General features: G+C 41.2%; 1 protein-coding gene across 10 annotated transcripts in view; it reads left to right on the top strand.

Annotated features, from left to right (window-relative positions):
* The window catches only part of agrn (agrin), a 299,876-nt gene that overhangs the window by 238,216 nt on the left and 44,731 nt on the right, over positions 1-16,929 (top strand). For all 10 annotated transcript variants that reach the window (XM_067446245.1, XM_067446240.1, XM_067446239.1 and 7 more), the window contains 6 exons: positions 3,051-3,167; positions 4,191-4,355; positions 5,000-5,143; positions 7,009-7,133; positions 7,222-7,327; positions 15,729-16,076. In XM_067446245.1, the coding sequence (XP_067302346.1) occupies positions 3,051-3,167; positions 4,191-4,355; positions 5,000-5,143; positions 7,009-7,133; positions 7,222-7,327; positions 15,729-16,076 (1,005 nt within the window). The remainder of the gene's footprint in view (positions 1-3,050; positions 3,168-4,190; positions 4,356-4,999; positions 5,144-7,008; positions 7,134-7,221; positions 7,328-15,728; positions 16,077-16,929) is intronic.

Genomic DNA, 16,929 nt, shown 5'->3' with positions numbered 1-16,929 from the left:
TGGCTGAGCTCAGATCAATGGAAATCTCATCGGGCCTTGCATTTGATATGCACGCTGCAGTCTCTCCTCCCCCATTTTCTGACCCGTGCCTTTAAGAGCTGACGGGTCTCCAGTGCACCTTGCTGCTGTTTGCTAATTGGAAATTAGGTCTCGATGACCTCTAGACAACCTTGCTCCTAGTCTCCTTTCAGTGAAGATCAGAGGATGCTATAAACAGCTTGGCTAATGGTGACGCTCAGAGGAAATAAAAGACTTAAAGAGTTGAGCTGGACTATAAACCTACAAAAATTGAAATACACAATATTTGTGTGCTTTTACTTTTTTCTCTGAAGAACCACCATATATACAAACCATTGAGTCAGTTAAGGCCCCGTCCATACGGAGACACTTTTAGCTGTATACATATAAATGTTGTACGTTATCAGTGTTTCGTCCACACAGATCCGGCGTTTTGGAAGCATGAATCCGATATTTTTTGAAAGCGGGTCCCAAAGTGGATAAATCTGAAAACGACAATCTTCCATTTTAGTAAGTACAGCCAATCCGTATATTTTGCAAAACGGTGATGTCATCACACTACGTCCATCACGGTGAAAGAGTTAAGGGATACAACTACGGGCACTGGGCATGCGCACATCAATATCGCGTCATTTAACTACCATATTAGCATTATCGTAAGGGTATGTTTAGGGTCGAGGTAGGTGTAGGCGTTAATAAAACACATCTGTTGAGTAGCAAATGTATTTATTGTTATTTTATTGAGAAATTGTGCCTCACTTTCAGCCATTGCTTTACCCCTTCTATCCATAACTCTTCTTCTCAGTTTTTAGTATATTTCCGTGGGAGAATTACAGCGCCACACACTGGCCTGGCATACATACTACATTGTTTTGATTCGTTTTCATAGCTCTCATGTGGACGCAGATATTTCTTGAAACGAGGGAAAAAAAGATCGGATACAAAAAGCTCTGGCTTCATGTGGACTAAGTCATCTGTTTTAACACCCCGATAGTTTTAATTTTAAGTTTTAAGAGACAAGGATTTATCTAAACTAATTAAATGGTTTAAAGAGTTTCTTCAGTGATTTAGCATTAAGCTTTGTATCCCCCCCTCCCATATCCCCTTGACATGAGAGAATTATGCATTTTATTTCTGGAAAAATCCTCAGATGGAAGGAATTTGAGGAATTCTGAGGAATCTGTCATCTGAGGAATTTTTGTCCAAAGGCTAAAGGCTACAGCCAATAGAAAGAGCTAGTTCAACATGTTATCAAGGGGTGGGATCTCGCTCGGAGCGGAGCGGTGCTGAGCAAAGTGAGTGTTTCAACTTTCAAATGAATTCCTATTAAAGTTAAGCTTCCATAGGAATGATCTGAAAATGCACCCACCTAATTGTGAATGACTGCCGTGCCCGCGCTTACCTCAGCTCTCGTTATGAATGTAATCTCCTGCTCCTGCTACGTTTGTGCCGTAACTTTCGTTCGGCTCACTCACACTTTATTGAACAGACACGTTCAGTTTTTAGTTGTAGTGTCTATTCGCTAACTGAACAAAATGGTTATTGCTATGAAAATCAAAATGATGGTGGTGACGTTGCTACGGTGGGCAAGTGATCCAGTAGCCGAGGCTTTGGGAGCGGCCTCGCTGGGCAGTGAAGCAAGTGCATTCTAGGAGTTGTTGTCTTTCATCCACATGAGACAAAAATACATTTCTCAGTCTTTTCTCAGTCTAGAAGGCAGCAAATTCAAAAATAATTCCACATTTCTACTACATAAATGACCCAGTTTAAATACACATTTATCTTCCCAGCGCTGAAGTACCCCTTTAAATCACCATCAGACGCATGCAAATATATGATAAAAATTCAATATGTTGCCCAGCCATAATACTTCTTCATTTTCAGTCTCTGTTTCAATATAATGTGGTATGATGATTTCAGTTTAATGTGGAGAAACAAACATTACATTTTTTGTACAATATTGGTTCTCACAGTTAGCTGGATGTTGTTTGGGATACCATTGACAATGATCTTTGATACTTTAATAAAAATAAGCTAAGCTGCTTTTAGCAGTACCTTGTTGTTTCAGGAAGGATTGTGTTGTAGAACAAACGAGTGTAGTAGATGGTGAAGAATCGCAGTGAGACGAGAAGAAAGGATAAAATTAAAAGCACCTTTGTCATAATGGACTCCATGCGGAGAGATGAAGTTTAATTAGGTGTGGACTAAACCCATCTCTGAAGCCACAAAATGATGTGAAAGGCACAGTTGACACATCACTATTATACCCCAGGACATGTATGCTCACGCCGACGGCTTCCTGATTTACGACAGCCTAGTCCTCCTTCAGCTCCGAACTTGAAACCACAAACCTGCCACCTCGCAGCCATTCAGCTCAATGGCCTAGAGAAGAAACGCTTGAAAAGAACACGCGTGGAGAGTCAGAGAGAAAAAATGACAACACAGATAAGACAAATAGGCACCTGCCATCTGCCTCCGGCGCAACGTTATAGTTAAGCACCGCAACAAACTTCCTCCGCATGCGAGTCAGGAACACTGGAATAGTGTAATTAGGTTATAGCGAGAGTGGACTAACATCAGCGCATCCTGCTTTGCACTCCTGTAAATTTGCGTCCATAAATGCGCAGTCCATAAATCTTTGTTTGACACACTACGGCATAGGTGTAAACGGCACTATCTGAGACGAGAACAAATGGAGACAACAGACCCCTGAGAATGTGTCAAATGTCACCCACCAGACATTCCACGAGAGGTCTATTGTTTGTTTTCACGGCTGGTAATAGCATCATTTTTTCCTGATTTTGAATTGGTGTCAGGAATTGTAAATAGAATTGTTATCTGGCAGCCGTTTGCAGGCTCTCCCACCCCTGCTCCTTAAGCAATTCTTATTGTGTTGTACTAAATTGCATTTCAGCTTGGATTGTTTGGTTTAATTTGTCTTAAGAACGCTGTGGATCTCAATATGTCTCTCTCTCCCCCTCTCTCTCTCTCCCCCCACACCCACCCCTGTTTGCACTGTATCTTCTCTCTAGATATTATATCAACTTCTCCAGAGCTCGTTGCTTCCCAGCACTGTAGCGAAACTGTGTACGGATGTTGTCAAGACAACAAGACCACTGCCCTGGGTGTTGGACTGGCTGGCTGTCCTAGTATGTATAACTGCAATAAACCATTAACTAACTGACTAGTTCAGTGGCCGGCAGCTGAGATTGATTTAGTCAAAACAGCCCAAACACATTTGGTTCTGTTAACATTAGTTTGTATTCATTATATGAATCAAAGATTTCTAGTTTCCACAAAAATATGAAGCAACTCAACAATTTTCGATATTTATAATAGGAAGAAATGTTTATTAGGCGCAAATCAGCATATTTAACATAATATCTGGAGATCATAATATGACTCTGAAGATTGAAATAATTTCTTTGTCATCACAAATAAATATAAAAACAGTTATTTTGAATTGTAATAATATTTCACCATATTACTGTTTTTACTGTATTTTTTAATCAAATAAAGGAAGCCTTTGTGAGCATGAGACGATCGCAAACTTTTGAACACTAGTGTTTGTCAATGCACATCAGAGCTATTTTTTATATTAATATATTTATATTCACACATATTCCTGTTCGCATATTCATATTAATAGTGTCTTTAAAAGTATGTCCTATATGCTGTAGAAGTCTCAAACACTGTGGCCTGACAAGGCGCTATGTGAAACAACATCGTGATGCAGCGTAGGAGTGATATGAAGTTAGGAGAGGGCATTTTATATGCTCATGAATATTAATGAGATAATGTAACATTTGTCTAACAGTTGCTGAAGCAAAAGAGTGAAGAGAGTTTTATTCACTGCCATCAAAAAAAACTTTTTTGAACTATATGAATAAAATTCTTAATAACAAAGATTCAAAAATATTTGCATAATTATCCAAAAGGTGAGTGGACATACTTTTATTTTTTAAAGATGGGAGGACTAGGGATGCACCAATATTAGTTATTCTGGTCAATTCCAACCCATTACTTTCGTATAATAATAACCAATAATAGAATATTGGCCCCGCCCACAGTCTAATCTCATTAGTCTACAATCTCTGTTCCACTGAGTATTAAACATTTAATATGTTGCGATTGCAATTTCTTGTAAATTGTGTATCTCATTTCTTCCTTAGGTGTGTGTCAATGTAATCATTACGGCTCATACGGAGGCACCTGTGACCCCTCCACCGGCCAGTGCTCCTGTAAACCCGGCGTCGGGGGACTCAAGTGCGACCGCTGCGAGCCTGGATTCTGGAACTTCCGAGGCATCGTTACGGAGAACATGAGCGGCTGCACACGTAAGCACACTCCGTTCCTGGAGATTTGCTTTCAGGGCATTTTCTGTTAAATGCGCTAAATGTTCCTTTCTAATCCAAAATCCGAAGTGACAACCTACTCGTTTAACGTGTGGTATCCTTCCGGCCTCAAATGCGATTTCTGTCAAAACAAGCATTTCGAGTTAAGCCTCCGAGCCACCGCGGGTAATGGGAACCGTGCGAGAGTGCACTGTGGCTTGACCTATAAGTTCTGCCTACAGACCAATAACGCTCTGACGCACGTATATGTGTGTTTGTACAGCGCTACAAAGCCGGGGATAGAAAAACAAGGATGACTGAAACAGTTTGTGCTCTGTCCCAGGGGTCCTCGGAGCATTAGCACATTCTGCAGCCACGTTCACTCTCACCCCAGGGCTTATTGACCCCGTTTTGAACTCCACCAGACTGCGGTCATTGACACAAAGCGAGCGCTATTGCTGTAGCTGTGGGGTCACAGATTGGAGCAGCTTCAGATTGCCTGCATGCATTTGGTGGATGTGTGGATGTGTGGATGTTTTTGTCAGAGTGAAATTGAAGAGAAAGAGACAAGGAATCTAATCAAAACTGTTCAAGCAGATAAGGCTGACAGCCCTCTCTCTCTCTCTCTTCTTCTCTCTCTTCATCAGCGTGTAACTGTGATGGGGTGGGCTCGGTTCGTGACGACTGTGAGCAGATGTCAGGGCTGTGCTCATGTAAGCCCGGAGTTAAGGGCATGAAATGCAACGTGTGCCCCGACGGCAGCAAGATGGGAGCCAACGGCTGTGACAAAGGTAATGCCGGGATTTTAATTAGCACAAACCTCAGATAATCTCTCCACGATTTCACTTCTGATGCAGCTAGGTTGTGATTTTAGAAATTATAATTAGGTTGGTTTTCCGCAATGTTGGGTACAAGTAGAAATAATTTAAAAAAGGAAGCCGCTGGTTAATGAATAACCTTTGTTCATTAAAAGCGTTCTGACAATTAAGGCTTTCCGTGTCATGTTGGAACCATGTCATGGTGGAAAGTTCTCAATGGGACGTCGGTTCTGTATATGTACCAAATTGAGTATTGCACTAAATTGGTGCTTTATTAAATATAAAATATAGGGATGCCACAATTCTCAATATAATATTGAACCGTTCAGTACGGCATTCACGGTTCAATATGCGTTTTTGGAATCGCCTTTGCATTTAATTAATTATTTCTATTTCTCTCCGTTTGAAATATTTCTGCCTGTGAGTCTACGCGCTGAGCAATATGAGCAAATATCCAAATCATATACACTAAAGTTAGGGGGTGTTTAGCCATGCTTGAAATGCTGGTGTCAGCATTTCAAACACACGTGATCACTAATACTGTCAAACACACACAAGGTTAACATATATAAACACAGTCAGTTATGTCTAAAGTGAAAGTAAAATCGCGTGTGTCTGTATATGAGATGCGAGCAGGTCTTAAATTGACAGCAGCGAAACCTAGTGAACACTTGTGGACAGTTCACCTCTAAAATGATGTTAATAAAACAACAAAACACGAAGAGAAAATCACTGACTGCTCTTGAATAAAATAAAAAACTTGAATACAGTAGCTTTTAATCAATGTATACTGTATATTGAAGGCTATGTAGTTTTAATTTTAGCCTACATTTATTCATTCAATTTGATACTTAAATGCTACTGTACATCTCCGAGCTGCCACTGTAAATCTTTATATATATTTATTTTATATTATACAAAACACTAGGAATGTTTACAAGTAAAGTTTTAAGCTTAAGAAAGGTTTTTCAAGCCTTTTAAGTCAAATAAAGAAAGAGTATTGCAATAAAAACATTTTCTCCCTAATTTCTTTCTGTTCCTGTCGCCTAAGAATAGAATAGCAAAAAACGAACCATAAAACATGGTTTAAAACTGTGGACTAACTCTATTGTTGCATCCCTAATATATATATTATCATTATTTTAGTGTATAAGGCTGAGGCAGGGCTATCATACAATATTAAAAACATAAGCTAATTTCCAAATAATGCTCTACTTAATCATATTATGGCATCATTAGCAAATGACTGTAAAACTATATGTATTTTACTATATATTTGTCCTATATTCTACTATATGCCATAATCTGATTAAATTGGTGGAGTTCAAAGTTGAATCTTCAAATGCACAGCAGTGGCGTCAGTGAAATGCTATCCTGATGTCACCCCCTGTGTTGGCTCGGTGAGTAATAAGGAGTTACCATCAGCTATTGACAGGAAGTGAAGAGCTTAATGAACTCAACAATCCCAGCATAGCAGTGTTCATGCAGCGTTCCTGCCAGATAAAAGCTGCCACATGAAAGCTCAGAAGAGGAATCCAGTCAACGCTGTAGGCCAGGCAGTGCAGCCCAGCGCTCTGATGTCAGAGTAAAGAGTAGACTTCTGTGGCAGGGAAGGTCCCAGCTCTGCTACTGATGCAAGTCTTTCTGATGAATTTCTATGGTGGAGGTCGTAGGGTTCATATCAGAAGTGGATTAACTGAAGTGGCCGGCATATAGTGTTTTGGGATTCCTGACTGCTTAAAAACCCCAGTTTGGTGTTTGTACCCTTAAAGGTTTAAACGATCCCTTTTTGTTTTAGTATTACATATGTATTAACCAGAGGCCAAACTACTCCACAGGACCTGAGGCACCCAAGTCCTGTGATAAGCTTGTGTGCCACTTTGGGGCATCCTGTGTGGAGGTAAGCGGACAGGCTCACTGTGAGTGCCCCTTGCCAGATTGTGATGAGAAGAATAAGACCAAGGTGAGTTTGCATAGATCACAGATCCACCGTAAACTTTACAAATACTCTAATAATGATTTCCTACTGATGGACATGTTTGTGCACACAGGTATGTGGTTCTGATGGGGTCACCTATGCAGACCGCTGCCAGCTGAAGACCATTGCGTGCCGACAAGATAAGGAAATCACTGTGCAGCATTTAGGCCAGTGCAAAGGTAAGATTAGCCTCTTGTATCTCAGATTTGCTGTCTATGTTTTGCATTATTGCATACAGACGTCAAAGAAATGATGAATGATAAATTAAGAAGCTCGGTGGCTTATGAACTTCAGTTTAAGACCTCATGATTCCTTTTTAATGAAAAAAATATTTTTCTTAATCACTGTTATTGTTTCCTATCCAGTAGAATATATAAATATCCCTAAACCAAGACAAATACTTAAAATAAAAAATAGAAGTAGGCAAACTGCGTGACCCTTATGTAGGAAGGAGGTCACTAGGTGTGCAGGTGTGCGGGGTGGGTATGGGGGGGGGGGGGGGGGGTGTGTGATTTGAATGCTGGATGTTCATGCGGACAGGAAAGCTGCCTGACAGATGCTCCCCTGCAGATAGAGCCGTGCTGCTTGGCTTCAGGCTGGAGACTTTGAATCCCCTGGAACTGGGCGACATTTGAGCTGTTTGATTTGCATCACCCCTGTGTGGATTAGGGGGAGTTAACCGCACAGTCTGAGCGAAGCACCTGCAATCCGTCTGCTGATGCTGTCGGGAGGCCTGCTTTTGCGTAGAGCACGCTGCGTAAAGAGTAGGGCATCTCTCTCTTTCTCTGGTAAATCGTTGATCGTTCTCTGTTCATGTGTGGGCGAAGGGACCTGGTAGAAGTCCAAGGTTAAGACTTTCATGTCGGCTGTATGTAAGAAGCACTATGCCAGCTCACGTCAGAAGGCGTTCCGCAGAGAGCTGCTCCGAGACGGGCATGGCGCGTGGTGGACATCGCCAGCTGCCGATTGTTGGATCAGGGCCAGTGGCAGGTGCCAGACATTTTCAACAGTGGCCCATGCAGCCACTCTGTCAGACCTGTTAATGCCACATAAGTGATTCGGTTTCATTGTCAACTGCTGCAGCTTGATCTAACACGACTATATGTTCCATTGTTTTTCATAGCTCTAACCAGATCCATATGGATTGTCTGTGAACAAAACTCAAAAGTTCAGCACACCGCTCAACATAAAACCATATTCGACCCCAATAGCTACCTCTGAAGTGTCATTCCTTTTCTGCTGATGCTGAATGCAAGGTCATTCAAGCTATTTGGTAATACTAAACAATTCTCCAAATTGCTATAACTTGTTTTAGATTTTTTAGAAAAACTACATTCTGGTATGAATTTTGCACTAGCGATTGACCAATATTTCAGCCAGGTTAATTAATATTTGGCCATTTTGATGAGGATTAGCCAACATTTGGCAGATTTTTTTACTGATTTACTATGATGATAATTGTATTATTTTTATAATTTGTTATAAATGTACAAATATATGCATGTGTTTGCTATATTTGATAAAATGTTAGTTTTACAAAAGCCTACAAATGTCATATAAAAACATTATAATTCTTTGCATTGTCAATGTTTTCATTGCTTGCAAGTTAAACTGGCTAATGATAATGCCCGAGTACATAATTTTGAGTATATTCATTATTATTATTTTTATTAAACAAATATCAGTCAACCACTAATTCTCACTGTCTTATCAGTTCTTGTTCAACAGCAATTCAGGTTGACTGAATAGTTATTTGATTATGTTTTCAGCTCACATTTGGCAGATTAAATCTGGGCCTGGTTATGACACAACACACCACAAACTGATGTTTAGAGATCATCCCTGTAGTCATTAACCAGAGCACCTCTCTGTCTTGCTCTGCTTCTTGGCGTTACCTGCCTGTAAGACAAGAATCCAGCTGCTATTCTGGGTTTATTCAGGGATCTGGGAGGAAGTAAAGAGTGGGCTTAGGTTGGATCTTTCCAAGCCTAGGGCGGAACTGGCAGCAGCAGCACCATTTATTAATTTCTTCCCCGACATGCGGGGTAAAGCAGGCCCGGGCTGCAGACTGCTCGGCAGCCCTGAGGTGAAGGGGTTAGATCACAAGCTCATTTCACGTGTGACTGGATGTGAATTAGCCAAAAGCCTGCCTTTCTCTCTATATTTCTCCCACTGATCTCTTGACGCTCTCCCATCATCAACCCTTCTTGATGACAAACGGTGCCATGAAGTTACTCCTAATGTTGCCATAGCAGACAGCAGATGAGGCAATCAGTGGCACGTCTTGGTACATGACGCAGGGCGTTCAGGGTCTGGAATGGCTGAGAAACTTTTGGCTCATCAAGAGTCCAAGTCTTGGCAGTTCCCTGTGCTCACATATGGTGTCATCACCTGTACACTTGCTGCAAATTGGCAGCCTACACATTAGCATATGGGACGGCCGGCTCTCGGCGGAGATGTTAGTTTTGGTTATCGTTTTTTTGTTCTGAACATAATTTTCCGGGTTCAAAACCAGTTTGTCTGTGTCATGCCACAGAAAAGAATTACAAATCATCCTTCAGTGTGTAAAAATAAATTTAACATGAAAATCCATAGGGCAATGCATTAAAACAATACTGACGTTAAAATACAGTTCCGAAGGTCTGCTGTGATAAAATTGCCTACTAACCTTGTCTGGGCAAAGTTACATCCTATTTTTCAACTTTTCTCATTACCATGTAAAGGCAGTAAACCCTGCAAGGAACTATTTACATAGAAAAAAATCCTCCCACAGGAATTATTTCCTATAACCTGGAGTTTATCCGCCTACTACAACAGTAGAACCACTGCTATTAGGATTCATATTGAGCTATAAATGCTCAAATAACTCACATTTGTACAGTATGTAAGGATTGATCTTTTTTAATAAAAAAGATGACATGATCCTTAGTGTAAATTACTGTGATTTACCTTGTACACCTGTGGTAGGCCAGGAGCCACTAGGGTGCCTCAAGAATTAAAATAAAAATTATTTTAAAAGTATTGCAAGCAGAGAGAAAAAAAGATCTTTCCCAGGGCTCCTTCTTTGAAAGAAAAAAAAACTGGATGTATGAATATGATTTTAAAAGTATAATTTCTAGACTTGGAAAAAGTCATGTAAATTAATCAAATCGTCTAATTTAGGGTTTTTTTTTTCAGTCCTGCCAAGCTACATTATTTAATCGGGAAGAAATTGAGTGAAAAAAATATCTCTACAAATTCTTGCCCTTAAATGTGCACTATGTAGTATTTTTGCAGTAAAATATCCAAAAACCACTAGGCCAGTGATATATATTTTGTTCAGTTGAGTTCTTACAATACCCCAAATGTTTCCAACTATTTGTAAATTGTGAGAAATTGCTATTTTAACCAAGGACCCGGGACATCTGAGGGAGTCGCTTGTCAGTTGCGTCATATCTGCGTTACCCTTGGTTTCTGCTTTAAAAGCGCTCTACTCTTAGCAGTGTGCAACAAGAGTCACAGCAGCCGCTGAGCGAACGCACAGAGTAACGTCATAACATAATTTTAAACACACTTAAATGTATCTAATATGATAAACAGAGCTGTGTTACCTCATACTCATGACCGGAAAAGCGGAAATAGCACCGGCGACTGTGTCCGTCATAATAAAAGTCCTGTTTCTCGCGAGCCGTGTGTTTGCGTAACAATCGCTCCAGCGGCCTTGCTTAGCTCCTCAACATTCGGTCCTGCTCTGCCTCATACTATAGTAACGTTAATAATCATATTGGTGAAGACCACGTCCCAAGATTCTGCACTCAAACTTGGCGTCATCAAACTACGCCTTTGTTTTGAATAGGCGCCGACAGCTGATAGAAAAGTTACACAGTGAAGCTTTAATTCTCATCCAGTAATCACAAACAACTGGAAAAATCACGTGGCTATCCAATATTGTTGTAAACATTTGATAAAACATTCATATCACTTTATAAAGCAACCTGATGTTTTGTGGATGGTTTGGCTTCTAATTAAGGGACATAGCACTGGAGAGCTAGCCTTGAAATCTAGATGCACACTAGCGGCACACTTTGTGGGAAAAACAAAACACTGGTCAGGCCAATCACATTGTGTATAGAGTCAGTGGATGGGCTTAACATAATGACGGCAGAGGTGTGACGATTCCGTGGTCTCTCGAATCAGTTTGGCCGCAACTCTGGATTACTTGGAGTTAAACTTTTCTTTGAGAAAAGAACAAAGAATGGAAGTTCTTAAGAAGTCATTCTTAAAAAAAGGAAGATGTGTTCTGAGTATTTGTAATCTGTAATCCAGCTCGGCTTCACCTTCTTCATTGCTCTGGTTGGTTGTAGCCCTATCCTTTGAAAGGCAACCATTCATCCCGCCCCCCGGATTAAGCCTTCCAAAAGTTTATTCCCAGACCCAACTTCATCTTGATGTGGGTCTGGCTTGTCAGGCTACTGGGGAGCCCCAACCCTCTTTAAATCTCATTGGTCAGAAAATCAGCTCTACATAGAGTAGTTTATCAATGCATTGATTGGTCGTTGCGTTGTCATTTGATATTTCTGCTGTCAGTGTGGACAGACTTGAGGCGGAAATCTTAGGTTATGGACAAGACAAAAGTTATACTTAAAGCTGCAGTCCGTAATTTTTTGCGCTCTAGTGGTTAATAAACAGAACTGCATGCGTCTTGCGGAAGAACATTACAGCCGGAGCTACTTCTCTCTGTTCATGTCTATGGGCGAGTCACGCAGCGACTGTGCTCCCCCGCAGCGGAACCTACCAGTCTTACCTGAAATAGTCCCAATATAATCACTTATTATAAGCGTACCATAATTATTCAGGGTAAGACAAAAACACGGTTTGGAAAATTGATTGATGTGGTACATTCTCTTTATTTAATTTTTGTAAATCTTGAACACAAAAAAAGTTACGGACAGCAACTTTAAACAAAAGGATGAATGAAAATTATTTTCTGTGGTATTTTATGGCATTATATGTATTGTTGATAGAGCTTAACTTGTTTTGAATGAGAAACAGTCACCTTTACCGCTTTCATTCCTTATTTTCACCGACTTTCTCTCTTCTCTTTCTGCCTCTTTCAATTTCCTCCCAAAACACACACGCGCGATGTTGTATGAAAAGACAGAAAGCCATCTTAATAACAGCCTTTCAAGAGAAAGTATACGACTATGCCAACTGAAGATGACAATGATTTTTGCGTCTCCTAATTGTTCACCCTGCCTCTCTGAAAACCAAATGGAGCGTTAAACTTGATTAAGGAGAGCTGACTGCTCCCGTTGGCAGTTGCTCTCTTTCAGCGTACGTATTTGTGTCACAAAACCCAAAGCTGGGGCGGGCGACTCAAATCCCACACCCCAGATCTCTCTGAGCTAACGCTACGCTGAGCTCCTGAATGACAGGTGCAGCCGAGCCGGAATAAGAAAACGGATGCCGTGACAAACGGCGATAGCATCGGTGCTCTCCCTGCACAAAGCTAGTGTATCTACACACTCGCTCTCTCTCTCGCCCAGGCTGTGACAGCCGGTCTGATAGAAGTAGTATTTCTGTAAGGCATCGTATTTCACACCTCGTCAGCTACTCGCTGTTCAAATGCGAGTTGATTAGCATGTAATTAAGAGCCTGTGCTAGCGTGTTATCAGGTTCCCGACCAAGCGCGGTTAGCCTGTACACAGGGGATCCGTTAAAGTTGAGCACAAAGCCACGGCTGATTGGGCGCGTGGATCCCTTGGTCCCTATTGTGGCGAAATCTATGTCTCGATCCGTCCACACCACAGTTATTTTTATCTTCACAATCTTTAAACACGCATCTTTGATAAAGGCTCTTGCATTGGTAATGTCTTTTTCAAGTTTGAGCTCAGCTGCTGCAGTGGAGAGGTGTGCGAGTGTGTTGACAAGGCTGCGGTGGTTGGACCGTCGACGGATGCCTGCATGAAGTGAGGGCTTCCTTTGAAGCTGCAGCTAAACCCTGCTTTTCTGCCCTATTTATATCAATCATTCATCACTAGAGGCTCTGGCTGTCTGTGATTAAAGCCTCCCTACAGGAGGGCAACATCTGAATATGTATATATAATTCATATCTACAGGCACTCTCTCGCACGCACAAGCACACTCTCTCGCAGATCAACCGTATTCTGCAGTCTCAAACCCAGTAATATATAAACACTTCTGGTCAAGAGTCTGTGTAATGATCGGGTTGAGCTTTCGGAAAACCTAGCTTTTAAAAACCTCAAAGAATCACATCAGAAAGATGCAGTGCAGCAACCTGGCTCTTCTACATGTGCCGTGCATTAGTTTTGTGGGTCGTTTAAAGGGATAGTGCGTCCAAAAATGACGTTATTTTTTCACTCTCGTGTCATTTCAACCTGTTTGACTTTTAAAAGGTAAGTTTTGAAAAATATTATGGCCATGTAATACTTAGCATGCTTAAGATAAGATGTGGAATATAAAGGAAGATATTTTAAAGGGATCCCCTGGTGTTGAGACTTGTATGGCTTAATATAACATAAATGATGTCTCTTACTGAATTATGTAGTAGAAAACCCATGAAAGATCTACGTTATTTAAAAAATCGATTTTATATTTGGACCATGGGCGGCGCCATTTTGTTTGCGTTCTAGGTTGATGACGTAGATTGGTTGAACTCCTCAATCAGCTGGCGTTACCCGTAGCTATTTTTACCACAACGCAACTCGAAAATTGTTTCAGAGTTAAACAAAACAAATGAATTGCTTTGTAATTGTACTTAAAACACACTCAAACATACATGTGCACACAAACTCACCTACACAAGTCACAAACAGATCGGCGGGCGCGCACACACACACTGACAGACTGCTCTGTCTCAATCGCATGCATCATCACCAAAACATCCTGCCTCTCTTCCTCACGTTACTTTATCCCATCGTCCTACCTAGATATTTCCCTCTGCTGGTCACATTAGGCAGTTAATCTACTATCAACAGTCTATCTAGGATCAACACAGGGAATAGATTGAGGGTTATGTATGCGCGCACGCAGTGCGTGCGTGTGTGTGTGTGTGTGTGTGTGTGTGTTCGCGCCGATCTGTTGGGGTGTGTGTGTGTTCGCGCCGATCTGTTGGGGTGTGTGTGAGTCTGTGTGAGAGAGAGAGTTTGTGTGCACATGTATGTTTGGGTGCGTGAAGTCGGACAGCTGTTTGTAAATCGGCTGTACGTTATTGCGGTGGAACGTGAGACTGAATGACTGCACTCGAACATGTCCACTATGGTGTCGGACAACACTACAAATGTCCGTCCCTTCAAATAATGCGCTATTTAAGGGTATAGGGTCGATTTCAGATTCAGCCCCTGTCGTGGAGACTGAGCAGCCCAACATCTCGATTGAGACAGAGCCTGTCGTGTGCGCGCCCGCCGATCTGTTTGTGACTTGTGTAGGTGAGTTTGTGTGCACATGTATGTTTGAGTGTGTTTTAAGTATAATTACAAAGGAATTCATTGGTTTTGTTTAACTCTGAAACAATTTTCGAGTTGCGTTGTGGTAAAAATAGCTACGGGTAATGCCAGCTGATTGAGGAGTTCAACCACTCTACGTCATCAACCTAGAACGCAAACAAAATGGCGCCGCCCATGGTCCAAATACAAAATCGATTTTTAAAATAACGTAGGTCTTTCATGGGTTTTCTACTACATAATTCAGTAAGAGACATCATTTATGTTATATTAAGCCATACAAGTCTCAACACCAGGGGATCCCTTTAAGAGCTTATTTTACATAGAGAAAAAAAAATCATACAGGTTGGGAGCAACATGAGGGTAAATAAATGATGACAGGGTTTTAATTTTGCATGAACTATCCCTTTCAAGTCATTATTCAGTGAAAATCTTAACAATGCTCTCTAACTCTCTTCTGCATCTTCATTGGAGTTTATATTAGAATTAGTCAGATCTTTTCTTTAATTTGGTTGATTCAATTTACAGAACCGTTCTGAATTTTTCTTCGTTTGTGACTAATTCCGATTTCACCAACTCGGAATATATTAGTGATTAAACCCTTTTATGGTGCCTTTGTGCCATTTTTGAAGCTTGAAGGCTTTAGTCATTGTAATTGGTATGAAAAAGAGCAACCAGAATATTAATGCAAAAGTTCTCCTTTTTATTCTACAAAAGAAAGAAAGTCATACACGATTGGAAAAACATGATGTGCGAGTAAATGGCAAAATGTTCTTTTTTGGGTGATCATTTAAGGCTGAGCCTGACTACAAAAGACGCTCCTTGCATGTGTTCAGGTGTTGGAGTGTAATAAAGCTTAAATGATATGATTGAAACACAATGCTTTTTGCAGGCAGGAGTGGGTTATTCCTGGTGTTTCCATGCATCTGATTTTGATATGAATCTGTGAGATGTACAAAGCACTGCTCTGGATAAGGATGCCCCGCTGAGACCATGCTGAAGCTTTTTTTTTCTTGTTGGTTTAATGGCAAAGGGAAAGGGGTGGGTGGCTGTAAGTAGAATTCAAGGGTGATAAAGAAGGCTTACAGAAACATTTCCATCTATGCTTACCCATCATTCCATTCCTGCTTTCTCCCAGAATCCATTGAGCTGACGGCCAAACCCACCCCCTTCCCAACCACCCACCGCACCACCCCTCCCACTGCTCACGTCAAGATCACCAAACAGCGCCATGGCCACACCACCACTTCAAGCATTCTCAAGGATTGGAACAGCAACGTGGTGGAGGCACTGCCTCCACCGAGAGTGGTCGAAACAGAAATGTACTCTTTCACCACCCAGCGCCCCACCACACCCTACAAACCACCCCGCATCTCATCCCCACCCGCGGACTCCAGCCCTTACTTTGAGGAGTCGGGCAGTGGAGAGCCCAGTGGGGACGACGAGATGGTGAGCGGAATGGAGGAGAGCGGAGAAGAGCCACTTGGTAATGCATTCACCATAATATTTCAGTCATAAGGGGTTTAGGCATAATTTTCAAGAACAGATGACGAGATGATGAAATTCTCCTTGTTTTGGACTGACCTTGTGTGTGAGATGACCTCTTCTTAAATTGTAATGACATATCAATTTAACATTGCACATTATCTCCGCAGCCGTTATTTGAGAGAATTTGACACCTGACATCCAACTGCTAAGTGAGCAATTTCATTTGGAATCACTTCAGTGAATAATTCACCAAAATGACTGGCTTCAGTTTTTAACATGGCCTAACCTTATAAGTAAGCCTCTTCTAAAGGCCATTGCGGATGCAGTCAGTGCATTACCTGTTCCTTTCTCTCCTCTGAACTGTCCTTGCATAGTCAGGAACAGAACTCAAGTACATAGACTGTACATTTAAATTACATCAATTTGTATTTACTGTGCTGGCATATTTACTAAGTTAGTTCAGTGGTTCTCAACTGGTTTTGCTTCAGAATGTTTTATTGTACATTGGCGGCCCAACACATTACAAAATTACATTGTAATTACATTACATTGTGTGTGTGTGTGTGTGTGTGTGTGTGTGTGTGTGTGTGTGCGTGCGTGTGGGCGTGCTTGTTTTTGTGACTTCAGGACACAAATGTGTATAATGACATGGGTATGACATAGGTATTACAGAAGAGGGTGACTTATGAGGACATTTCCCCATGTCTCCACTTTTCAAAATGCTTTTAAATCATATAGGATGAGTTTTTTTGAAAAAGTAAAATGCAGAATGTTTCCTGTGATGGGTAGGTTTAGGGGCAGGGGCAGTGTAGGGTTATAGAAAATACGGTTTGGACAGTATAAAAACCCTT

Source organism: Pseudorasbora parva, chromosome 6 (assembly GCF_024679245.1).
Source record: "Pseudorasbora parva isolate DD20220531a chromosome 6, ASM2467924v1, whole genome shotgun sequence".
NCBI lineage: Eukaryota > Metazoa > Chordata > Actinopteri > Cypriniformes > Gobionidae > Pseudorasbora > Pseudorasbora parva.
The sequence above is the reverse complement of the archived record's forward strand: the minus strand, read 5'-3'. Positions and strand labels throughout refer to the sequence as shown.